This window comes from Chiloscyllium punctatum, chromosome 7 (genome assembly GCF_047496795.1).
Source record: "Chiloscyllium punctatum isolate Juve2018m chromosome 7, sChiPun1.3, whole genome shotgun sequence".
NCBI lineage: Eukaryota > Metazoa > Chordata > Chondrichthyes > Orectolobiformes > Hemiscylliidae > Chiloscyllium > Chiloscyllium punctatum.
The window spans coordinates 71,952,621-71,979,012 of record NC_092745.1 but is presented as its reverse complement, the minus strand read 5'-3'; the positions used below and the strand labels follow the sequence as shown (position 1 = coordinate 71,979,012).

Genomic DNA, 26,392 nt, shown 5'->3' with positions numbered 1-26,392 from the left:
CGTTAGGAGTGGTGCTGAACATTGTGCAATCATCAGCAAACATCCCCACTTCTGACATTATGATGGAGGGAAAGTCATTGGCAAAGCAGCTGAAGATGGTTGGACCTAAGACAGTAGCCTGAGGAACTCCTGCAGAGATGTTCTGGATCTGAAATGACTGACCTCCAACCATGACCATCTTCCTATTTTTTTTTAGATTAGATTAGATTACTTACAGTCTGGAAACAGGCCCTTCGGCCCAACAAGTCCAGACCGACCCGCCGAAGCGCAACCCACCCATATCCCTACATTTACCCCTTACCTAACACTACGGGCAATTTAGCATGGCCAATTCACCTGACCTGCACATCATTGAACTGTGGGAGGAAACCAGAGCACCCGGAGGAAACCCATGCAGACATGGGGAGAACATGCAAACTCCACGCAGTCAGTCGCCTGAGGTGGGAATTGAACCCGGGTCTCTGGCGCTGTGAGGCAGCAGTGCTAACCACTGTGCCGCCCACCATACCGTGTGTCAGGTATGACTCTAACCACAGGAGAGTTTGCCCCCGGTACCCATTGTTTCTAATTTTGCTCGGGCTCCTTGATGGAATACTTGGTCAAATGCAGCCTTGATGTCAAGGGCTGTTACTCTCACCTCACCTCTAGAATTTGATTGTTTTGTCCATTGTTTGAACCAAGGCTGTAATCGGGAGCTAACTGGCCCTGGCAGAACCCAAATTGGACTTCACTGAGCAGGTTAGGTGCTGAATAGGTGCTGCTTGATAGTACCTTCCGTCACTTTACTGATGATCAAGAATAGACTGATGGGGCAGTAATTGGCTGGGTTGGATTTGTCCTGCTTTTTATGTACAGAATATTCTTGGGTGATTTTCCACATGGGGTAGATAACACTGTTGTAACTGTGCTGGAACATCTTGACTCGGGACACGGCAAGTTCTGGAGCACAAGTCTTCAGTACTATTTTGGAATGTTTTCAGGATCCATAGGCTTTGCGGTCTCCAACAGTTTCTTAGTATCATGTGGAGTGAATTGAATTGTCTGAAGATTTATATCTGTAATGCTGTGGACCACTGGAGGAGGCCAAGATGAATCATCAACTCGGCACTTCTGGCTGAAGATTGTTGTGAAAGCTTCAGCCTTATCCCTTGCACTGATGTGCTGGGCTCTTCCATCATTGAGGATGGGGATATTTGTGGAACCACCTTTTCCAGTGAGTTGTTTAAGTGTCCACCACCATTCACAACTGGATGTGGCAGGACTGCAGAGCTTAGATCTGATCCATTGGTTGTGGGATGGTTTAACTCTGCCTGTCACTTGCTGCTAATGCTGTTTGGCATGCACAAAGTCATGTTTGGTGGCTTCACCAGGTTGACAACTCAACTTCATGTCTACGAGGTGTTTTTTTTTGGAGCAGCTTATGGTGGAGCCAACTAGGAAACAGGCAGTACTGCATTTAGTGTTGTGCAATGAGGCGGACTTGATAAGGCAGCATAAGGTGAAGGAACCCCAAGGAGGCAGTGATCATAATGGTTGAATTTATTCGACAATTTGAGTGGGACAAGATAAAATCAGAGGCAATGGTATTGCAGCTGAGAAAAGGCAATTACACAGGAATGAGGGAGGAACTGGGAAGAATTGACTGAGAGAGTAGCCTAGCAGGAAAGACAGCGGAACAGCAATGGCAGGAGTTTGAGAGTAGTTCAGGAGACACAACAAAAAATTATCCTAGGAGAAAGAAGCATGGTACAAGGAGGATGAGGCAAGCATGGCAGACTCTAAGTTAGTGACAGCATGAAATCAAAAGGGAAGGCAGCTAATGTGGTGAAGAGGATTGGGAAACTTAAAGACCAACAGAGGGTAACACAAAAAGAAACCGGCAGAAGATTAAATATGAGGATAAGCTAGCCAAAAACATAAATGAAGACTATAAGAAGTTCTTTTGCTATAAAGGGCAAAAGAGAGCCAAAAAGTAGTTGTTGGACTGTTGGAAAATGACACTGGAGCTATAGTAGTCGGGAACAAGGAAATGCCTGAGGAACTGAATAATTACTTTGCATCAGTCTTCATGGTGGAAGTAATTACCCAAGATATTACCCAAGTAATATCCCAAAAATTCGAGTGAGTGAGGGGCAGAGCTGAGTGCGGTGGCCATCATCAAGGAGAAGGTGCTAGAAAAACTGAATCATCTGAAGGTAGATGAATCACCTGGCTGACACCCCACTGTTCTAATGGAGATAATTGAAGAGATAGTGGATGTGTTGGTGGTGATCCTTCAGGAATTGTTAGAGTCGTGGAGGGTTGCAGAAGACTGGAAAATTATGAACGTGACACTCCTGTTTAAAAAGGTAGTAAGGCAAAAGATGGCAAGTTACAGACCAATTCACCTAACCTTAGTCGTGGTTAAGATTTTAGAGTTCATGTGAAGGATGAGATTTCTGAATGCAGGTAGTTATGGGAATATGTGCATTTTGGCAATGCAATTTGGCTAGAACGTCACTGAATTTAGTGAACGGTATTTTTGAGAATGCTTACCTCCATTGACAATGGTGTGATTCCAGTGGGATTGGTTTGCGTGCTTCGTTCTTCACCTGCGTCAATGTCCATGCTGTTGTGCTGATGTGAATTGCTGACAGAGCAGCTTTTTGTGAAAGGTACTGTACAGAGAGCATCTGTACTGCGTTAAATTTACTTTTGTTTTGTTAAGAAATATGATTTTAACCTTCACTCAGCCTGTTATATACTTTGCGTTAGACTATTGGGTGATTTCTGAGCGGTCATGAGTGATATTTTTTGATGGCTTGCTGCTAACCTCATTTTTCCCATAGGTGCTATTATTTATTTTAAGGGATTTCCTATTAAGCAAGGTTGCGCTGGAGTGCAACTATGCCGTTAAGGAAGTGGCACATGGAATACAATGTGGGAAAGTCTGAGGTCTTGCACTTTGGTCAGAAAAATAGGGGCAGGACTATTTTCGAAATGGGGAGAAAATTCACAGGGTAAACTTGGAGGTTGAGTCAGTAGTTAGGAAGGGAAATGCAAAGTTGGCGTTTATTTTGAGAGGACTTGAACATAAAAGATGTACTTTTGAGACTCTATCAGGCTTTGGTCCAACCACATTTGGAGTATTGTGCACAGTTTTGGGCCCCATATCTCTGGAAAGATGTACTGGCCCTGGAGCGGGTTTGGAGGAGGTTCACGAGAATGGTCCTGGGAATGAAACGCTTAACATATGAGGAAAGTTTGAGGACTCTGGGTTTGTACTCAATGGAGTTTAGAAGGATGGTGGGGGGGGGGGGGGGTGGAGGAGAGTCTAATTGAAACTTACAGAATATTGAATGGCCTGGACAGAGTGGATGTTGTGAAAATCTTTCCATTGTTAAGAGAGGCTAGGACCTGAGGGCACAGGCCTTCCTTAGAGTGAAGGGAAGATCTTTAGAATGGCAATAAGGGGAAAAACTTCTTCAGTTAGAGAATGTGAATCTATGGAATTCACTGCCACAGAAGGCTGTATAGGCCAGGTCATTGAGTATATTTAAGACTGAGATAGATAGGTTCTTGAGTATCAAGGGAGAAAGTGGGAGAATGGAGTTTAGAAACATATCAGCTATGATTGGATAGTGGAGCAGACTCTATGGGCAGAATGGCCTAAATTCTGTTCCTAGGTTTTATGGTGTTACTCATGTATGCCTGGTGTTGCTCCTCACATGTCCTCCTGCACACTCCATTGAACCAAGTTTGATCCCCTGACTTGATGGTAATGGTTGAGTTGGGGTTATGCCAGGCCATGAGGTGACAGATTGTGCTGGAGTGCAATTCTGCTGTTGATGGCCCACAGCGCCTCATGGATATCCAGTCTTGATTTGCTAGGTCTGTTCGAAGTCTGTCCCATTTAGCAAAATGATGATGCCAAGCAACACAATGGCAGTTATTCTCAACTTGAAGATAGGACGTCATCTCCACAAGGCAGGGCAGCGGCCACACCTATTGATACTGTCGTGGACAGATGCAACTGCAGCTGGCAGATTGGTAAGGATGAGGTCATGTATGTTTTTCCCATTTGTTGGTTCCCTCATCACCTGCTGCAGACCCAGTCTAGCTCTGTCCTTTAGGACCTAACCAGCTTGATCAGTAGTACTGCTGCCAAGCCACTTTTGGTAGACATTGAAATTCCCTACTGAGAATGTGTTTTGTGCCCTTGCCTCAGTGCTTCCTCTAGGTGCTGTTTAACATGGTGGAGTATCATTTCATCAGCTGAGGGCGGGCGATACATGATCAGCAGGAGGTTTCCTCGCCCATGTTTAACCTGAAGCCATGACACTTCATGGCGTCCAGATTAAATGTTGATAACTCCTAGGGCAACACCCTGACGATTGTATCCAACTGTGCCACCACCTCTTCTCTGTCTGTCTTGCCGGAGGGACAGGACATATCCAAGAATAGTGATGGTAGGACATTGTCAGGTATGTTTCTGCGAATATGACTATGTCAGACTTGCTTGACTAGTCTGTTAGACTGCTCTCCCAATTTTGGCACTAGCCCCCAGATATTAGTAAGGAGGACTTTGCAGGGTCTACAGGCTGTTTCTGTCATTATCTTTTCCAATACCTAGGTCGATGTGAGTGATCCATCTAACTTCATTTCCTTGAGACTTGTAGCGATTGGTACAACTGACTGGCTTGCTTGGCCATTTCAGAGGGCAGTTGAGAGTCAACCACATTGCTACAACAGTTAGGGTAAAATGCAGTGAATTTACAGTAATGAACGCTGCCAATTGTTAAATGTAAATCTGAGTATGAGACAAACTGCAGCAGTAGGGTTGTAACTGGTTAAAATGTTCCAGCTTTGTGCATATAGGATGGATGAGCATTAGATGTGACCTCTCAAATTTTGGGAGATCTGTTTAGGGTGGTTGCTTTTTGTATGTAATGTTCCTTTCAGTTATTTTGGGAAATAAAGTTTGTTAATGTGTTTATTTTATCTTTTATTAATTCAAATCTATTGATGTCTAGAAAATTAATGCTTTCCTTGTGATGTGGCTTTAATCTAGAGTTGATGATTGAGGATATTGATTCATTTTAATTTTGCTTTTTTGAGTCCAGATAACCCATATGTTAATACACATACAGATGGTATTGTTATTATACAACAGCATCACCTATTAAAAGACTGGGTGAGAATGAAAATTTAGCACTCAAATCTCAAACAATGTCAAAAAAGAATTTTGTCTTTTGTCCTCTGTCCTAGACTAGATGATCTTCTGTAATAGCTTTCCATCCATAATAAACTCAGAAGTAGAGATGTTTGCTAATCAATGCACAATGTTCAGCTCCATAATATAATTCCAGATAATGTAGCAGCCCTTGTAAAACTCGCAAGACCTGGATAAATTTGAGGATTCAGCTGATCAAGTGGCAAGTAACATATTTGTTCCAAATAAGTGTCCAGCAATGACCATACCTGACCACCTGCCCATGACATTCATAGCATTAATAAATCCCCCAGCATCTTGGGGTGGTTAGCACTGACCAGAAACTTAACTGGATCAGACTGACAATAAACACTATATTTACAAGAGCAGGACAAAGTTGAGAAGCTCTGTGGTATTTAACTCATATTCTGAGTTTCCAAAGCTGTCCACCATCTACAAAGCACAATGAAGAAACTTTGGAATATTGTCCACTTACATCAATAAATGTAGTACAGTGATGCTCAAGAAGCATTGTGGTGATGTTGTTGAATCATTACTCCAAAGGTTAGATCCCAATGAGGCAGCTGGTGGAATTTTACTCAATTAACTAATACAGGTAAGATTGGTCAAATTGACTTTCACTGTGCCATAATCTTTCTACAATTCTACCTCATTCAATCAGTGGTCCTCCATCACCGACATCTAGTGAGAGTATTATATGTACCATCGACAAAATGCATTAGAGCAACTTGCAAAGGCTCCATTGACATCTTAACCCCTACCACGTAGTGTTCCTGCAGTGTTACTGGGTCAAAATCATAGAACTCCCTTCCTAAAGGCATTGTGGGTCTACCGACAGGGTGGGATGCTCTTCAGAGGATCGGTGCAGACTTGATGCGTCAAATGGCCTCTATCTGTACTGTGAGGATTCTATGATTCTAGTATTTTGTGATTTTTGTGTATTAAAAGACAATATACAAGGGCAAGTTGTTTTATGAATATTGGAAGCATCATTTACAGATTTAAATAGTGTTGCCTTTTGTATTTTAATAACATTAAATTAAACTTTATAGTTCAGAGAGTCATAGAGATGTATAGCATGGAAACAGACCCTTCGGTCCAATCTGTCCACGCCGACCAGATATCCCAACCCAATCTAGTCCCACCTGCCAGCACCCAGCCCATATCCCTCCAAACGCTTCCTATTCATATACCCATCCAAATGTCTCTTAAATGTTGCAATTGTACTAGCCTCCATCACATCCTCTGGCAGCTCATTCCATACACATACCACCCTCTGCATGAAAACATTGCCCCTTAGGTCTCTTTTATATCTTTCCCCCTCACCCTAAACCTATGCCCTCTAGTTTGGGACTCCCCAACCCCAGGGAAAATACTTTGTCTATTTATCCTATCCATGCCCCTCATAAACTTGTAAACCTTTATAAGGTCAACCCTCAGCCTGATGCAAAACTGCTTTTCCAAAGCATTTGCTATATTTTTCTCTTAAAAAGCCTTGAAAATATTGCACTTTATCAAGTGAAGTGTAACTCTTTTGGTGTATTATGTTCAAAATTGCTACTAGCTTCAGTTTTTGCTCCTCCCTCTGACAGGCACATTCTGATCACTTAATCTGAATTATCAACATCCTTTCTACCCCCAACGCTCCTCCACCACCTCCCCCTCCCCCATCCAAACTATTGAATAAATGTTGTCCCCTCCACACTTCACGTCAGCTGTGATGTAGAGTAATCTGGACTCAACGTTAGCTTGCTTTCTGTCCATGGATGCTGCCTGGCCCACCGCACTTTTTGTTTTCACTCGCTTCAGCTGCTTCATCATTTACCTTACATCATAAGATCAGAAGTCATCAGGGATGTTCACTGATTGTACCCTGTTCAGCATTATTTGTGGCTTCTTGGATGCTCAGGCAGCCCCTGCACAAAAGTAGCAAAACCTGGGTGACTAATTGGTGAGTAACATTTGCGCCATGAGTGCCAGCTGATGACCATCTCAAATAAGTGAATCAGACCATCTCTGCTTGATATTTAATGTCACTACCATCACTGAACTCCCAGCTATCAACAACCTGGAAATTACCATTGATCAAAAATTGAACTTGACAAGCCATGTAAATACAGTGGCTGCAAAAGCAAGTCGGGAGCTCATAATTCTGCGGTAACTTCTTACTTTTCTCCTTATTGCCTGCCCATTATCAATAAAGCAAAAGTCAGGAACATAGCAAAATACCCCCCACTTGCCTGAATGAGTGCAGCTCTAGTAGCAATCAAGAAGCTCAACAATATCCAAAAAAGGTAGCCCATTTGGCACCTCATTCACCATATAGGAATAGTCCATCAGTCCTAGTGGACCACCTTTTCAAGACCATTGTTGATCATCATCTTGATGTAATTTTCCTGCAATATCATCATTATCACTTAAATGGTATTCCTGTTAATCTCTTCTGTGCAGACCTCCAATACCCATGTGCTGCAGTGACATCTGGAACCAGAGTTCAGTGTTGCAATGGCATTAGCATGTCAGCTGCTGTGTGGACTCTTGGGGTTGATTGGAGGGCATATTGCCCTCAGTGTCATTGGTCTTTAGAAATTTTCTGTTTCTTGAACCTACTTGTTGATTGAATTTCCACAGTCCTCCGACGTAGAGAATTTTTATTCCATTCAATTGGAAAGCTCTTACAGTGCAAACTAATTGTCATTATCATCCCAGGAATTGCACTTCCATGCATATTGTTTCAAAATCACACTCCAGAAAGGCCAATAAGTTAATGGTTGATCCTACACAGACCTTAGCCCACATGTCACTAGTTCAAAATAAATGATATTAATGTACATAAATCAATTGCATCGCAAAGCCAGGCACAAAGTAATTGTTTAGTTTCTCTTCAATACAAACTTGCCTGCCTTCACCTGTAATGGATTGACATGTGTCCTTGATAAATGTTTTTCACTTCACGTAGTATTAGAAACTTTTGCATTCTGCCTTTATGGAATGCAAACCAGCAAGGAACATAATCTCTTTCCCTTCCCTTATCAACTTCTTGGCCCTCCTTTACTGAGTTCTAAATTGCTGTCATTTCTCAGATTTATCACTAGCATTCTTATAAGCCACTTGATCTTCTAAACAAAAAAAAAACCTGAAGAGCTGCGGATGCTGGAAATAAAACAAAACTGGAAATTGCTGGAAAACTTCAGGTCTGGCAGCATCTGTGGAGAGAAAACAGAATTTAACAGAGCACCCCTTCTTCACAACTTCACAGCGTTTCCTGCCCAGTTTGTCCAGCAATGTTTGATTTTGTTCCTTTTGAACTACTTCTGTTAACTGCAGTAATTCACCTTTGCCTATGAGTGTTTGTGTCTTACAGAAATGAATACTTGTTGTAGACCTTGAAGTGTTTATTTAAATACTAACCATCGCCAATCTATCATCCAATCTTTCAATGGTATGTTCTCACTCTTTAACATGGTCATTTCATCCCTTGTTGTTTTCTTCACTAAATTAAGACCCTAGTTTCAGAATGAACAATGTCACATTCAAACTTAATGTAAAGTTCTATCATATTATTGGCATTAATTTTCAAACCACAAGATAATTAAAGTTGGCTCCTCAATATACTATTCCAAATCCTATCTGGTAAACGCTCCAGGAATTTATCCTCCACAGCACTAATGCTGACATGGTAATCTAGTCAAATGGAAATCAGAGTCACCTCTTCTTACTAGATTACCCACATTACATGCATCTCTAATTTTCTGGCTTACAGTGTGCCTAACTTTCCTACAGTTTTGTGTTCTATAAGCAACTCTCATTAATGTTTCCTTTTCCTTTCTGTTTCGAACCAAACTGATTCTACATCTTGATGAATGTTCCTTCTGTTTTTTTTTTGGCTGCACAAATCTCAAGTCCATGTGTGGCATCAGTTTCCTGGTGCAGAAATGAATCTGTTATGCCAATTAGCATGCACCGAACCAATTATTCTCCATTTTGGTCCTTTTTGATGCTTGCTATTGGTTCATCAGTTGTCTGTTTTTCCTTGATTCTCTTCAACATTTTTTCCTCGCTTTACATCCTTTGGTTCTGCTTTCCCTCTCAGGTTCCCACTACCTGCAACATTTATTCCCTTCACCACCGACATAGTGGCAGCAATGTCATCTACAAGAAACATTGCAGCAACTCACCAAGACTCTTTAGGTGCCACCATCGAAACCTGTGACCTTTACTCCTTACAAAGATAAGATATGCGTATGAGCAGAGGCACCTACAGTTTACCACTCCAAGTTGTGCATCACACTAATTTTGAATTATATTGCTATTCCTTTATTCTCATTGGATCAAACTCTTGGAACCCCTTTAATAGCTATGTGTGTGTACCTATATCTTAAGGACTGCAGCAGTTCAAGAAGGGAACTCTACCGCCACTTTCTTGAGGATAATATCAAGATAAAAAAATGAATGTTGACTGAGCCAGAGACACCGACATCCCATGAATGAATTTTAAGAAAATCCATGTTAATGTTCCAGATCTATGTTTAAATCTCTATAAAATGTTTTAATTAATTTATTAAAAATTAAGTATATTTTCCTTCTGGTATATTTGCTGTGAATGCCAAAATGGCCCTGCACATGTGCCAATGGTGTCAGCAGGCTGTGACATCAGGAAGTTCAAATGTAACATTGCAGCTTCTGTTATTTTTCAACTAATTCTTTTCCTCAAGCAAAAGTAATGATTACAAGCATGACCTTTTGCTTTACCATTCTCCTGAGTAAACCCCAGTTCTGCAAAGTAGAAGGTGACCAAAGGGGTCATGTGAAAAGGGGTGCACCTGACTCTTCCCCTCTATTAGTACATTCACTTGGTGGTATGCTTATCTTTGAGACGGAATGTTGGGGGTTCCCGTCCATAGAATTTGAGCAGTGATCTTGGGCATCCATTCGTGAATTACTAAAGAAGTGTTGTGCTTCTAGGGTGCTACCTAACAGATGGCTTGCTACCTGTGAAGTATATAAATGATTCAGTAAGGTTTTCTGAAGAACCAGACTTTTGTTGCAGCATCTTGTTCAATAATTACCCTTCAGCCAATCACTCTGAAGTCGGCTGCTTTTTTTTCATGAATATTGCCATGCCTATGGTGCATGTGCGCTCTTTGAGTCGCCGAGAGGTGGTAATTACATGATTTGCAGCCTGCCTTCCTGGTTTGTTGTGTGTGAAATGCTGCTTACCCTGCTTGATGACTTTACTGCTGTTAGATAATTGGTAATACCTTTGGATTGACCCTAGATTCAAACAAACACAAGAAAAAGGGGGAAAAAAAATCCATGCTGCAGAGATCATAAATCTTTGTGACGAGACTTTTTTTTAAGCTGGGGCAAGTACCATTACTACTGACTGTGAAATCTGGCCATTATGTACCTATCTGTATACTTAATAACCTACTAATACTTCACATGCAGATTACCATTTTTAGGATTTGGAGATGCCGGTGTTGGACTGGAATGTACAAAGTTAAAAATCACACAACACCAGGTTATAGTCCAACAGGCGTATTTGGAAGCACTAGCTTTCAGAGCGCTTGTTGTCATTTTAGGAAACAGCACTGATTTCCTTTGGACATGTTAAATAAGATCAAGTGTTAGCACAGTGAGTTATTGTGGTTATTTATAAAACAAAATGACTGTAAGCAGAGATCCCATGAATCTGAAATTGTAGGTAATTTACTTCACTGTTACCAAACAAAATGCTGTTTGAAAGGAAAAGTGCAAGTTTTGTAATGCAATATACACGGACTAAAATAAAGTATAAAACTGAAAACAGGTAGACATTTCTTATTGAAAGGCCAGACATGTATTTGATTGAGAGAAATATAGGGATGTATCTGCTGCGTTTGCAAATTAGTATCAGATTTGACCCCATGTAGTTGATCCCCCGATGTAAGTTTTGCAGCAGTTTTCACCTTTCGAGTATTGTCTGACTTTGCTCCTGTCTCTGCATTTCCTGCTGAAATCTTCTTTCACTCCTTCATGATGCCCTTTTCAATACACTCTTGCTTGGCCTATTGCATTTTATCCTCTGTAAACTTGAAGTTAAGGATAACTGTTTGTCTTAACAAGCACCAGTTTCCATTCTGTCACTCCGTACTTGCTGATGTATCTTTGTTTTTGAATTTTAAGGTTCTCGTTCTTATTTTCAACCCACTGTTTGTTACCATGCCTCTCTACCTCTTGTCATCTTTTCCAGTCCCAAACCCTCCATGATGTCTGCACTGTAGTCTTGGCCTCTTTAACATCCTTGATTTTCATCACTCCATTATTAGTGTGTATATCCTTTAGTTACCTAGAATGTAACTTGTGTCTCTTGGTCTCTGCTTCTCCTTTTTTCACTCTTTATGATCATCCATTTGGTTATCTGACCTTAGATCTCCTCACGTGGCTCACATTTTTATAATAAACCTGTGAAGCTCTTGATGTGTTTAATTATGTTATTATAATAAATAGGAGTTATTGTGTTGGTGAGTAGACCAATTGTTCCATTATTTGCTTAGATCATTTGCTTTTATTCAGTGTTCTTCAATTGTCTTGCCGAACAAAAATCTTGTCAGTATCCCTTCTGGAATTTTCAACTGTCTTGGCCTTGGCAACTCTTCTTTTGGGTATGTGGTGAGACTTGTTGAAATTGGGCCAAGGATGGACAGATAGAATTCTCAAGTTTTCACTCTGTTTTTTGAACAAGTGCATTCTGACATCACCTGTGAATAACCCAACTCTAATTTGAAGGTAAAATCATTTTGTTCTGGATTCTCCCATCAAATGAGTTTTTATTTGTCTTTTGAATCCTTAAGCACTCAATTAGAAGACCTAATTGATTTCCAGTACTCAAGAGAATACATGCTTTCTTTGTACATGTATTCCTCATCATTTAACCATTTTAGAATTCTGATGCATTTGTCCTGCATCCTCTTGAAAGCAAGTATATTATTCCTCAGATTCTGAGTCAAGAACTGAACACAGGACTGCTAAGACATAATATTCTTGTTTACACAACACAAACACGGAGAATGCATCATCCTCTAAGTATACAACAGACTAGATTGAGTCTGTAGTAATGAGTATATAGTTAAAAATCTCACACCACCAGGTTATGGTCCAACAGGTTTATTTGGTAAGTACTAGCTTTTGGAGCACTGCTCCTTCAGGTAGTTGTGGAGCAGGATCATAAGACAGAATTTATGGCAAAAGATTATAGTGTCATGCAACTAAAACAATATATTGAACAAGCCTAGGTTGCTCTTAAGTCTTTCATCTTTTAGAATGGGTTGCAGGTTTCTGTTCATTAATCTGTAAATCCCAGAACTACTTTTAAGTCACATTCCCAAGATACCTTAAGGTTTTATGAAAGAAAGCTGACATCACGGAGTTCAGACAGTGCATTAAAGGTGTGAGGTTATAGTCTGTCTTTATCAGAATCTTGAGTCAGACTGGTTCTCTTTCCAGAGTAGGAGTTTATAAAATGCCACATGGATTATAAAAAAAATTGACTGCCCACAGATTGTATGTGTATGTATGTGTGCTTTTTGAACAAAATAGAATGTATCTGCAAATGCAAATTTGCCCCATAGACTTTGTGTGTGCGTGCATGAGAGACTGTGTGTGTGTGTGCGCACATGGGAGTATGCGTTTGTGCATACGTGGTTGTGTGTGTCTGTGATAGAGTATAAGCCTGTGAAGGCCGTGTGCGTGGGTGAGTGTATCTGGGTGTATATGTGTGTATAAGAGAGCATGTATATGAGAGAAGGTCTGCGTGAGTGCGAGTAAGTAAGTGTGTGTGTTTGTGAGTGTATAGTGGGGTCACCAGTAGTGTGACATGAATCCAGTTTCCTGGTTGAAGCCATCCTTGTGGGTACCGAACCTCCCACTCCACTTGTACCCACACGCACCCCCTCACAGGCTTGTACTATCACTCACATGCACTCTCCCCCTCAACACACACACACGTCCATGGGGTGAATTTGCATTTGCAGAATTGTATTTGCAGATACATTCTATTTTGCTCAAAAAGCACATATCTGCAGGCAGTCAATTCATTTAACAGTTTGTAAATTCCTATTTTGGAAATGGAACCAATCTGATTCATGATTGGGATACAGACAGAATCTAACCTCACACCTCCAATGCATTGTCTGAGCTGAGATGTCACTTTTTAAAAATAAAAACTTCAGTTATTTTGAGAATGTGACTTGAAAGAAATTCTGTGATTTACATATTAATGAACCAAAACCTGCAACCCATTCTAAAAGATGAAAGACTTGACAGCAATCTAGGTTTGTTCAATATATCGCTTCAGTTGCATGACACTATGAACTTTTGCTATAAATTCTGTATCTATGATCCTGCTCCACAGCTACATGATGAAGGAGCAGTGCTGCGAAAGCTAGTAATTCGAATTAAACCTGTTGGACTATAACCTGGTGTTTTGAGATTTTTAACTTTGTCCACTTCAGTCCAACACTGGCACCTCCACGTAATGAGTATATGTAGAGGTAATCTCTTAATGACATCTAATCATGAACCAAATAGCAGCCATGAAATCTTTGTGGGATGTCTAGAACTGGATGCTACATGAATCAAAACTTTGCTAAGAGCACAGGAGTTGAGATATAAACTTTTCAGAGGTTTTTCAAGTCCTTTGATGTTTATCTTGGAAGGTATTTGCAAGGGGGAAATGCCTGAGATCTTGATACGGTTGACAACATCATTGTATTTCTTCTTTTCTTTCCCAGGAATTGAAAGCCATAGACAAATAGTGATGTGTATTCTGTACCACGTCACCATGGATGATCGCTTCAAATCTATGTTTGCGTACACAGATTGTATTCCACAGGTAAAAATAGCTCCTTGACCATAAAACCAACTTAATGAACCTTAGGTTTAATATTTTTAACCAATGGACAATGGAAAATAGTACTATTAAAATATATACCAGATCATTTCAAAAATATGACTGAAGGGAAATATAGGTGAAAGTGAGGACTGCAGATGCTGGAGATTAGTGTCAAGAATAGAGTGGTGCTGGACAAAGCACAACAGGTCAGGCAGCATCCAAGGAGCAGGGAGATCGACGTTTCAGGCAAAAGCCCTTCATCAGGAGATAAATATATTCATATATTATGTGAATGATTTCTGTGTTTCTTCCAATCTACTTTCTAATGATTCAGCTGATGTTACTTCTGGACAAGTCAGATTCCAGAATCAAACCTGGCTCGATATGTTATTAAGCTAAATATGTTATTTTGTTATTTAACGTTGTGTTCAAAAGCATACTAGGGTGCAGATTTTCATCAACAATAAAAGCAAAATTTCTTTTAGAAAGCATAAACCAATCTAAACACAGTTTAAAAGATCTTAAGGCACTGATCCAACATCTTGGTTTTTCTCCAGCACCATCACTCCAGTTTCACAGCCAGAGAAAATATTAATCTATCTCAAATTCTTAAGTTCCACACAACTGATTGTTCCCAGCTCTTTCCTGTGAGCTGTGAAGTTTAATATGAATACTCTCAGAATCAAAGCTTAAACTTTCAGTGTTTTAATATTCTACAAATTTTAAACCAACGTTTCTGGTTTGGCAGTTGCATAAACTAACATTCTACAAGTAACTTATTCCCTGCATTGTCTGTGTTCCTATAAGGAGAGAAACTATATTGTGCTTCTGAGTGCCCTTAGATTTTCATCAAAACTAGTCAAAAATTTCTAATCTTTGCGTTTCGTAAAGCAAAATCAATCCCTGATTATCCTAAATAAAAACAAGTTCATGGCCTTGAATAGATATTCTCATAGTCATAAACCCCACAGCACATTCACAACTTGCCACTAGCATGTTAGGAGTGTCTGCTCTCTGATACATTCTGGATTAGGTCCTTATTCCTAAAGGACTGACTGGTCTAATGTTTTTTAAAAAGCTTTACAAACAGCAGATTTGGCAGCATCAGTGGAGAGAGGGAAACAGTTAGCTTCTCTGTGGATATAAATTGACTGAGTGATAGGAAACAGGGTATAATGATCAATGATTTTTCTTTGGGCTGAAATTTGTCGCAGAATTTCCCAGAGGTTGGTGTCGGACCCGTATTTCTCCTAATCAGAAAATTTTGTTTTTTAGCTAGCATCTTATGAATAGGCAAAAATGATATGCCACAAATAATACCACAAAGTTTACTGTGTTATTGTGTTCAATTATTATAGTTTGTTAATTTACTTATCTCAATGTAAATACCAAGTAACCTTAATTATCTGAATGAGATGGGCGGGCACTATTTGATTATTCAGTTATTGATTCAATGCCTTTCCTCTGGGGCTCGGAGTTTTCTGTTATGGCTGCTCCCCGCACATACGATGAGGCAGTAGCACACTGCGTGCGAGCACCCCCCACCCCCCGCGGTGCGACACTGCCCCCAGTTCTGCCCCCACCCCGCCCCTTTCCACACCCCACCCGCCCCCCAACCCTGTCCAACACCACCCTGTGTCCATCCCACCCCTGCCCTCCCCTCAACCCCATCCAACACCGCCACCCCATCCGCCTCCACATTGCCCCCCCGTCTTCCCCCCAACACCGTCCAGAACTGCCCTTCATCTGCCCACCCCCCAACTCCATCAAATTCCCCCCCACCTGCCCTGAACCCTATCCAACACTGCCCCCCATCTGTCTCCAACCCTTCCCCCCACCCGCCCACAACACCGCACTGCCCCCATTTCCAACTCGATTCTGACCCAGCCGCTGTGCTCCCCCCACTGGGCAGCTGAACCAGACACCAACAGAAAAACTGCTGCTGCCTTTGGGGGGAGTGTGTGTGTGTGTCCGTCCAAATAGTACACGCGCACGCAACTTTTTACTGCAACTTGTTGACAGGTTCCACCTTTGCTCTCCAGTCATTTGGAGACAGTGCCTGGGCTCCCATCGATGTCCAGAACTATTCTCAGCAGCATTTCAGTAAACCGAGTTCACTTTTAATCACTGCAAACAACAGACGCGATAAGTGTTGGAAAAACATCTCCGACATAATGACCTTGAGATCATCTTCGGATGATTGAGGTTCCTCTGTAGACTGATTTTTTTCAATCGTTGTTGAAATTGTTGCATTTTGGTAAGGCAAATCAGGGCAGGATGTATACACTTAATGATCGGGTCTTGGGGAGTTTTGCCGAACAAAGAGACCTTGGAGTGGAGGTTCATTGTTACTTGCAAGTGGAATCACAGGTAGATAGGGTGGTGAAGAAGGCATTTAGTAGGCTTGCCTTTATTGGTCAATGCATTGAGTATAGGAATTGGAATGTCATGTTGTGGCTGTCCAGGACATTGGTTATGTCACATTTGGAATACTGCAAACAATTCTGGTTTCCCTGCTATAGGAAAGATGTTATTAAAGTTGAAAGGGTTCAGGAAAGATTGACAGATGCTACCGGGGTTGTAGGGTTTGAACAATAGGGAGATGCTGAATAGGCTGAAGCTATTTTCCCTGGAGCACTGGAGGCTGAGGACTGACTTTCTAGAAGTTTATAAAATTATAAGGAACAATTTTCCCAGAGCAAAGGAGTCCAAAATGAGAGAGCATAGGTTTAAGATGAGAGGAGAAAGATGTGAAAGGGACCTAAGGAACAATTTTTTTACACAGTGTGTTACATGTATGGAATGACCTACCAAACCAAGTGGTGACGGTTGGTACAATGGCAGCATTTTAGAGGCATCTGGATGGCTACATGAATAGGAAGGGTTCTATCTTGTGGGGCAGATGATGAGAAGGCTGACAGAATGAGCACCAACCATTTCAGACAGCAAGAATCAGGCCTCAATGAGGCGTTGATTAGACAGGCCACCTGTGGAAAAAAGTGTGCATTTTAAAGGGAATTTGTCTGAGCTGTGCAGCAGCCATTGCTGCTTCGGAGCGTGACCCCAAAATCCTGTCTGGTGATCCGACTGAGGTAACAACCTATTAGAAAGCCCTCCTCTGGATTCTCCTTTCCACATCCATCCTGTCAAAACTCCTTGAGATTTTACATGTTTAAGTAAAGTCGCTTCTTACTGTTCTAAGCTCCTGTAAATACAAGCTCAGCCTTTCTAGACATTTGTCTAATGGGCTTTCTCTGAACTGTTTACATTGCATTTATATATAATAAGGAGACTTGTGCTCTCCACAGTATTCTATGTGTGATCTCACTAAGATTTTACACCTGCTTGGTGATAATGAAAAATGGAAGATATGGCTGGCCATGAGATTGCTTGTTTTACAGAGTTGTAGCAAGTGTTTTAGCTAATTAAGTATAAAGTTTATACAATTCATATCTACTTAGTGTCAGTTAAACTGCTCTGTCATGCATTGAGAGAAATAAAATTTCAAATTCAGGTGTCATTCACCTACCTGCTCACCTAGTTAATGTTTTCAGGCTCCAGTTTCCATGGCTACAGCTCCCCAGTTCTTTTGGATAACTTATTTTCATTAAAGGTCAGAATAGCATTGTTTATCATGCATCAAACTTCCTCAGGTACTACCACCCACCCCCAAACCCACTCCAAACCCCTCCTGTCTCACCAGTTGCTTTCACTGATGTAATGATGCAATGTAAAAGCAGTTTTACCATGAAACATTCTGCTTCCTTGCTTTACAATCTTTTTAAAAGCTATTGTTTTGATAAATACCCTTTGATCTTTCATTTTTTTTCCTGCACTAATGGAATGCTGCCAGAGGTCCTTTCATATAGTGCCCTTTGCTCTTTGAAGTCATTATCTGCCGAATTTCATAAGCAGCTTGATCGAATCAAACAGTGAGTTTGGGCGTCATTGGTCAAGATAGTGATTCTAGAGGAAAGCAAATTTTTTGCTGTAATCATTCAAAGATGTTTGAGGGGAAGGTGTGTGGATGTGGAGAGTGTAGAGTAGGCCTCTGGTTGCTGGTAAATAAGTGAAGGCAGGTGCCAGAGAGTCTAGACGCAGTGATTTTAGCCTGGGACTATGGTATCTGATACTCAATATGGGAATTGTCTGAAGGAATACCACCGCTTCTTCAAGTTAGATTCAACATCTAAATGCCTTCCGGTTTTTCAAAAAAAATGTTCCTGATGACAGTAAGCACATTTAAGGGAGATATACTTGCTGAAGCTATAATCAACTTAGTGCTGTGACGCGGCTGCTGTTAATGTTTGAATAAGCAGTGAAGTTTTGAAACTATACAACACTTCGGCCGCAGACTTGGATTTGTAGTAACTATTGAAATGTAAGTGCTGTGCCATTTTTGACCTCATTTGTAAGTTGAACTATACCCACTATTTGATGTTGAAATGGATTTATGTTCCAAAGTACATAATCTGGCAGTCAATTTTTGCATCAAAAGTAATTTTTTTGTAAAATATTGTGACTTTATTAAATACTCATTCTATTTGCTCATAATTTTTCAAACATAATTACACTGCATTTTTAAAGTCTATTTTCCTTTCGCTCTCTATTCTCTTTCCTCCTCAAACCTCTTACCCTTATTAAGGTGTGACTCCTCTGACTCTGGCAGAATATTGCAAAGTTTTCACAAATGAGCTCAGGCAACATATATTATGAGGCTACTTAACAATGGAAGGCCTCAAAGCTGTGTCTCATTATACTTCTTTCAACTTCCATAAGGGTACATTTTTGCAGTCATGCTGATGCCATTTACAGCACTCTTATTGTGTCGAGATCCTTTAACTTGGCATTGACCTGGTGTTGAACATGGATATTCCTGCTCTGTGAGACGTAGTATCATACAAAGCTTATCCACTGGATTTCTCGGAATGATTCAGGCAGTCAAGTTGTCAGATGTGTCTTATCTACAACTCGCAAGCTGATCAGCATCCTGTACCACTGAAATGAATCATCGTGCTTTTACAGGGATTCCTCAGAGCCGATTTGAAAAGGGATGGAGTGATGCTCGCGAGTTCAACAATGATTTTATTAGGAATGAAACTTCAATGACTTGTTGATATTTAATGGTTCAACTAATTGAGACTTCAAAAAGAAATTTTACCTTAATCTGCTGATTAGATTGGTTTCTCATTTTGTTGGATTCCCTGATGTATTTTCTATTTAAATTGTTGGGGTGAGATACCAGGCAGGTTTGAAGTGGCAGCTAATTTATCCATGTCAGTTTTCCCAATGGATAGGTTAATTTAACTTAATTTTGAATAGCTATCAAACTACAGCGTAACGGAGAATTGCAGTTTGTCTGAAAAGATGATACCAATCGTGATTTATTTCTTAAAAGAAAACAGCTGTGAATATATGAGAGTAGTTGAGCAGGTGCAGTAATGTTTGAACATTGAAGAGTAATTGCAGAAACTGATGTGTTTTTGTGCTATTCTATTGCCAGTTGATGAAGATGTTGTTTGAATGTGCAGAGGAGCACATTGATATGGAATTAATATCATTTTGTATTAACCTAGCGTCTAACAAAAGAAATGCACAACTGATCTGTGAAGGTAAGAAGTTATTTGAAATCTGATATTTAGTGTGATAGAATCCTAACTTTTGAACTCTGGTTGGAGTGAGTATAATCGTAGATTTTGTTTCTACTTCTGAAACTTTTATTTATAATTATGATTTTTAAATATGTGATATTAGAGAGAAATAGATTGAAGGTGCAACTATATTTCTATTGTGCCACAATGAAAACATTTGGAAAATCCAATGATGAAGTGATAATAAACCTTAATAGCTGAAAGGGCTTCCTGAAGAAGGGCTTATGCCCCCGCAAAAGAAATCACCGATTCTATGATTTGATTCATAATTGAGACAATTCTTTGATACCGTGTCACTTGTGTATAAACATGGTATGATATCAAGTAAGGAGAAAGTGAGGGCTGGAGATCAGAGCTGAAAATGTGTTGCTGGAAAAGCGCAGCAGGTCAGGCAGCATCCAAGGAGCAGGAGAATTGACGTTTCGGGCATAAGCCCTTCTTCAGGAAGCCCTTTCAGCTATTAAGGCTTATTAATTGCTCAGGAGATTAGATTAGATTAGATTATTTACAGTGTGGAAACAGGCCCTTCGGCCCAACAAGTCCACACCGCCCCGCCGAAGCGCAACCCACCCATACCCCTACATCTACCCCATACCTAACACTACGGTCAATTTAGCATGACCAATTCACCTGACCTGCACATCTTTGGACTGTGGGAGGAAACCGGAGCACCCGGAGGAAACCCACGCAGACACGGGGAGAACGCGCAAACTCCACACACACAGTCACCTGAGGCGAGAATTGAACCCGGGTCCCTGGCGCTGTGAGGCAGCAGTGCTAACCACTGTGCCACCGTGCCGCCCACAAGAAGAACGGGTAGCCTATAAACCCCCAGAAAATGGCTTCCCTAACCGGGAATCGAACCCAGGCCGATGCGGTGAAAGCGCCGAATCCTAAGATCCTTTAGTATTCCCAAACACTTTTGACATTAAAGGAATGTTACATTTTAATTTATTGAAAATGAGTTTGTTTCCATTTGATATTAAAATACTGAACGTTCACAGATTCAAAATGCAACAACTTGTCTTGTGACTCTTAACTAACAGAATCACATGTTCTGGGCTGCAGTTCTCTGTCTGATAATGACTTCAGCTGCAGAATTCATTATTCAATCTGCATTCCAGTATCACCTTCGGAAGCATTCTGTGCATTGAGGTTTTAGGACTTTGGGTCACTTAAGTATGACTTTTAATTGCTTAAAATATTTTAAATTTGTGATGTTGTAGAATAATATGAGTATAACCCTTCCGGTTAGTTTAACTGATGAGATATGGACTAATAGATTTTACTAGGAATCTGCAAATCTTTCTTTTTACTTTTTTAACTGTAAAAAGAATCTGCTGTCAGAATTTTGGTTTTGCAGTCATCAGGATAGAATTACAAGAATTACCATATATAAAAGGGAACAGCAATGTGTGTACATATAGTGAGTAAGAGGAGAGTACTGGTTGATGGTAAATTAACTCTTGTACGGAATGCACGAGGGAGCATGTTGTTAACCCCTTATTTTCATTCAAATTGAAACCAATTTTGTCAAGGGAGAATGCAACAAGGAATAGGTCAGATTCCCTACATTGTGGAAACAGGCCCTTTGGCCCAACAAGTCCACACCGGCCCTCCGAAGAGTAACCCACCCAGATCCATTCCCTGACCCTACATTTACCCTGAACTAGTGCACCTAACATTATGGGCAGTTTAGCATGGGCAATTTAGCATGGCCAATTCACCTGACCTGCACATCTTTGGACTGTGGGAGGAAACTGGAGCACCCGGAGGAAACTCACGCAGACACTGGGAGAATGTGCAAACTCCACACAGACGGTTGCCCAAAGCGGGAATTGAACCCGGATCTCTGGCACTGTGAGGCAGCAGTGCTAACCACTGTGCACCCCACAATTGTCCTTTTAGGTTTTGTTTAGTTGGCAAAAGCAGAATGCTTATAAGTAGTCTTTGTTTGCAAAGGACATATTCTTTATATGGGTATTGTGGGAATGTGTTCAAATAATGACCGGAATCGATGAGTGGTGAAAATAGCCTTTTTTTGTCAGCAGTCACAGCACAAGTTCGAGGTGGCAATAGAATCCCGAAATGCAGTGCTTACAAGAGCCCCTTTATACACTATTCTTATATATATTAAAATTTAATTACTATGGTGTTACTTTTTTTTATCCACAGTACATAAATGTTTGAAAGGCTTCTGTCGGGGGAGACAGGAAATGGGTTAAAACATATGTTACTTCTGATGGGATGTCTGTCCAGTCTGCTTGCATAATTAGGTGTTAGTCTTTTGTCTTTAACATTAATAACCATTAGTAAAAATGTTAGGCCTATATGCTCATATAAGTTAAAAGTTGTGGGATTTATTTACTATTTGCCAGTATGAGTTTCAGTCATTCATGCAGTTTTATGGAAGCCTGTTTTGTCAGTTTCTTAAAGGGATAATGGCCCAGTTAAAAGGTATTGAACAGGTACTTAAGCTATTCAGGTATAGGAGATGGTTGGTAAGGGCGAATTAATATTATAACGTTTTGTAAAAACTTGATGGGGATGGCATTGTTCTGTATGCTACACTTATTCAGAGGTTAACAGTGCTTGTATCAAGGGCTGATAAGGTGTGAAAATGCAGTAATGGGTTTGAAAGGGTTGTTTTTAAATTTGGATTCTATAGAACCACGGTTTTATGAATGAATGAATTAAACCGTGTTATAGTAAATAACAGATTAGTAAAGAGTTATGAATGAATGGGAACCTAGTATTGATGAATAAAGTGAGCTTGAATGTGATGCTGTTGGCTGAACAAGTTTGCAGAGATAGGAAGGGGTGACGCCTGTAATAAATTTGTAAATGAGAATAAGAGATGTTAATTAAAGACTTTGAGTGATGGGTGCCCCTGAAGGATGGGAACACTCTTGAAACCAATGTTTGTGCAGGGGAGAAGTAGGAAGACAAGGCAATAAAACATTGGAATGGTCAGGTCTGAAAATAACACATGGATGAGAGTTTCAGTAGCAGATGAGATAAAGATGCTGTTGGATAGTCTTAGTGATAATGCAGATTTGTGGTAGGAAACTCAGCTTGGGATCAACTACAACACACAAAATGTAGAACAGCATTGCAAATATTATTTGCATCTCCAAAACCTAGAATTCTCTTACTGGTTCTGACCTTTCCTTCTTTGAGCTTATCGTGCATTTTGCTTTGAGTTATATTTAAACATACAAGAGCACTTTCTATCATAATATTGCATGAGGGTACAGCCATCAGTAATAGACTCCTTTTGAACAAGTAATCTATGGGCAACTTGAACTTTACCTTGTTAGTATTTCTTTAAATGCTGGAGCCCCATGTATTTTTTCACAGTACACTTTGTGTTTGTGATATTTTCTGATTTGATACTATCAGATGGAATCAGTATGGAATTCCATTTACAGACAAATATGATAGTCCATTTTAAGTAATTTTGTATTTTTAAGATGTTTACATGTTAGCTTCTATTTTTATTCACATCCATTTTTAAATTGATGGAATTAACATTTGTACTTGTTTGATTTGAGTTGTAGTTATTTCTGTTTACTTGCAGTATTAAATAATAGACTTGAAGCATAGTTAATCAGTAGTGTAAAGTGGGTATATGTCTAATCTTATTATGTTGCTGAGAAAATTGACTCAATATGGCTAATGGTGATTAATATACCTTTTAGGAAATGGCCTGAAAATGTTAATGAAACGAGCCTTCAAATTCAAAGATTCACTTCTGATGAAAATGATCAGGAACATTTCTCAACATGAGGGTCAAACCAAAAATCTCTTCATTGTAAGTACTGTAAAATGATTAACTTGGATTTAATTAGGAACAGTTCTTGAGTCTTTGGGGTTTTTTTGTGTGCATCTGTATGACTTTAAATCAAATACATATGATAGACCTGTTTGTAATTTTTTTGAAAAGAACTAATTTAGCAGCACTTGCTTCAGTCATGCAGTTGTTTTGAATCCAGTATTTGAGCATAAGGGTACAAATTAGATTAGATTAGATCTTGATTACTAGATATTGTCTCCTGTCCCTTATAGGGTAATGGACAATTTAATTAACAAATGTGCTGATAATTACCATTGTCTTTTGATCTATTTCAATCTTTGCATTATTGGGGATAGCATTGATAATTAGGACAAACTTGAGGGGTAGGTGGAAAGAAAACAGAGCCAGAGCCAATTCCCTCTTAGCCAGTATATAAATTTTACAAATGTGCTAAATTTACACATTACTTGTCCATTAACTTGCCACAGGAGATTAAGTTTGGTAATTGATGTAACAATTGTTAATGCTGTGACAATAAACCACTTGTATTCTGGGGGCGGGGGGAGCAGTTTAAACTGTGAAGTCGAATTCTATCAGGTGATACTTCAGAAGGTGAAAACATAGAGACACGCACGATAAATGTGAAGACTATTAATAAATGTGATAATTTCACCCAACTGAATAAATTTTTAATTAACCAGGCACCAAGTAATGGCAGCTGAAGTCCAGAACTAACCAGCTTCTACCATCAGGTGGAGCTCGTTACCTCCGTTCAGGTGCCACACCTCATAAGGATAGCACACTGGAAATCAAGCCTTGCTCTTTCCAAACTCATCACAAAAGTTAGAGACTTTGAAAAGCACACAAGATGTCCAAATTTGCCTGTTTTCAAGCTTGACAGAAAGCACCGGCTAGTTTTATATATTTAACAAAAACTATTTATTGCAAATAAATAGATTTTAGCTGCCAGTAAACAATTATGAACCATCGGTGCACAAATGTACTAATTAAAACTCTAATCCCCTTATTAATTCCCCGTCACTGAAAACAAACATAGAAAAATATTATTTATGAATGGCATTTAGAATGTGCTCCATTCCAACATAACGTTTTCTGTACCTTTTGTTATTTGTTGTATTGTATTTTGCAAGTTCTTTAATCCAGTACATTATTTCAACTTGTTTGTTGTTTTTCCGGGCATGAAATGTCCGATGGAACTTCACTCCAGTTTTAACATGAGCCTTTATGAGAATCAGTGATTCATTTCAAGTTGTAAGTAACCAAGACAGGTACTCATTCTATAATTCACAACAGTCACATTAAACCTCATTGATTACTTGCTATCTGGTATGCAATTTTTTGGGCAATTTTGTATTTTAGTTTTAGCAATTACTCTACTCATTTCTGACCATTGAAGAAGAGCTTCTGTTATACTTGAAGACCCAGTACTGATTCCTGAATATCCTAGTCACTTCCTTTCGCAGTAGGATTCTATTTTGCATTAATTTAGTTAATGGCAAACAAATCATATGTATGAGTTCCAGAATGTATCCCAAAAGCTTACCCTGGCAGGGAATGTTTAACATTAATCCTCAAGTTGAACTTCACATAAACCACAACAATTAAAGTTGTGATTAGAACCTCCAGGCTACAATCGCAGCAGATAATCAAAACTAGGGTTGCTTCTATTTCCTTATTGAGTGCTGGCAAATCCAAGCAGTGGTAATTTCTTGAAAATATTGGAATTGTTACACATTTCTGCTTTTTCCTTTTCTCTTTTTGAGAGAATTTCTCTTTTTGTATCTATGCAAGAATGTAATGACCACTCATAAATCAAGCTCAAAAAACATCTCAATTTCTGCTTGGGGTCTCTTCAGCTTCTAGAACTCAACATTGAGTTTGATAACTTTAGAATCTGATTCTATCCTTCTGGTTTGTTTACCTACCTCTCGTACAGTCCTGTTATGACATGGGTTACTATTAGTACAGTCATCCATCTCACATGTACTCCTAGGCCCATATCACATGATATGAATTGCATTCAGCACAGCTAACCCATTTTCTCACTCTTATTATCTCTTGTTCAGCACTTCTTTACTGGCATGCTATAAGTTATCTCCTTGTTTACATACTGCCTTCATATATCTATCTCTGTGGGCTCTGTTTTCAACTATCTGCTCACCCCTCCCCTCCTTCCTTGCCCCCATGCCACCCCCTCCGCACCCCCCCACCCCCACCCCCGCCAAACCCCTGGCTTCTGCCTAATAGTTCAGATGAAGAGTGACTGGACTCAAAATGTTCATTTTGCTTTCTTCCCACAGCTGCTGCCAGACCAGCTGGTTTCTTAAGCAGTTTCTGTTTTTGTTTCAGGTAGATTTGAGTACCAGACACAAGCTGTGAAAAATGTGCTTATAGATGCTGAGATGAAGTTATTGTAATGTGACATCTTAATACTTCCCAGTAGTGGTTAAGTTTAAAAACATTAACACTATTAAATTTATGGCCCTCATTTTTGATAATAAAACTGGCTTTTGAGTATTGAGCCTGGATTCCCATTTTGACAAGGAATACCAAATAGTAAGCCATCAATCCATTAGTGTTGATATTGCCACTAATATATCCCATTTAACATTTTAAAAAGATTGGAAAAAATGCTGCAGAAGAGTGAAATTTCTTTTGGAAAGGCTTTAGTCATATTTGAGGGAATTGCATAAGACATATTCTGTAGCTTTTGTAAATTTACCATTGTACTTTTTCATCTTTTCTGAATACAATTTAAATTGCAATGCTGAGAGAATTGCATCTGTATATAAATTTTAGTAGACACATCTGATAACGTTAGTGGTTAACTGAAATAA

At 39.8% G+C, this 26,392-nt stretch overlaps 1 protein-coding gene across 3 annotated transcripts in view; it reads left to right on the top strand.

Moving 5' to 3' along the window:
* Positions 1–26,392, top strand: part of kifap3a (kinesin-associated protein 3a) — a 212,305-nt gene that overhangs the window by 117,491 nt on the left and 68,422 nt on the right. For all 3 annotated transcript variants that reach the window (XM_072573970.1, XM_072573968.1, XM_072573969.1), the window contains exons 11-13: positions 13,987–14,087; positions 19,591–19,699; positions 23,440–23,552. In XM_072573970.1, the coding sequence (XP_072430071.1) occupies positions 13,987–14,087; positions 19,591–19,699; positions 23,440–23,552 (323 nt within the window). The remainder of the gene's footprint in view (positions 1–13,986; positions 14,088–19,590; positions 19,700–23,439; positions 23,553–26,392) is intronic.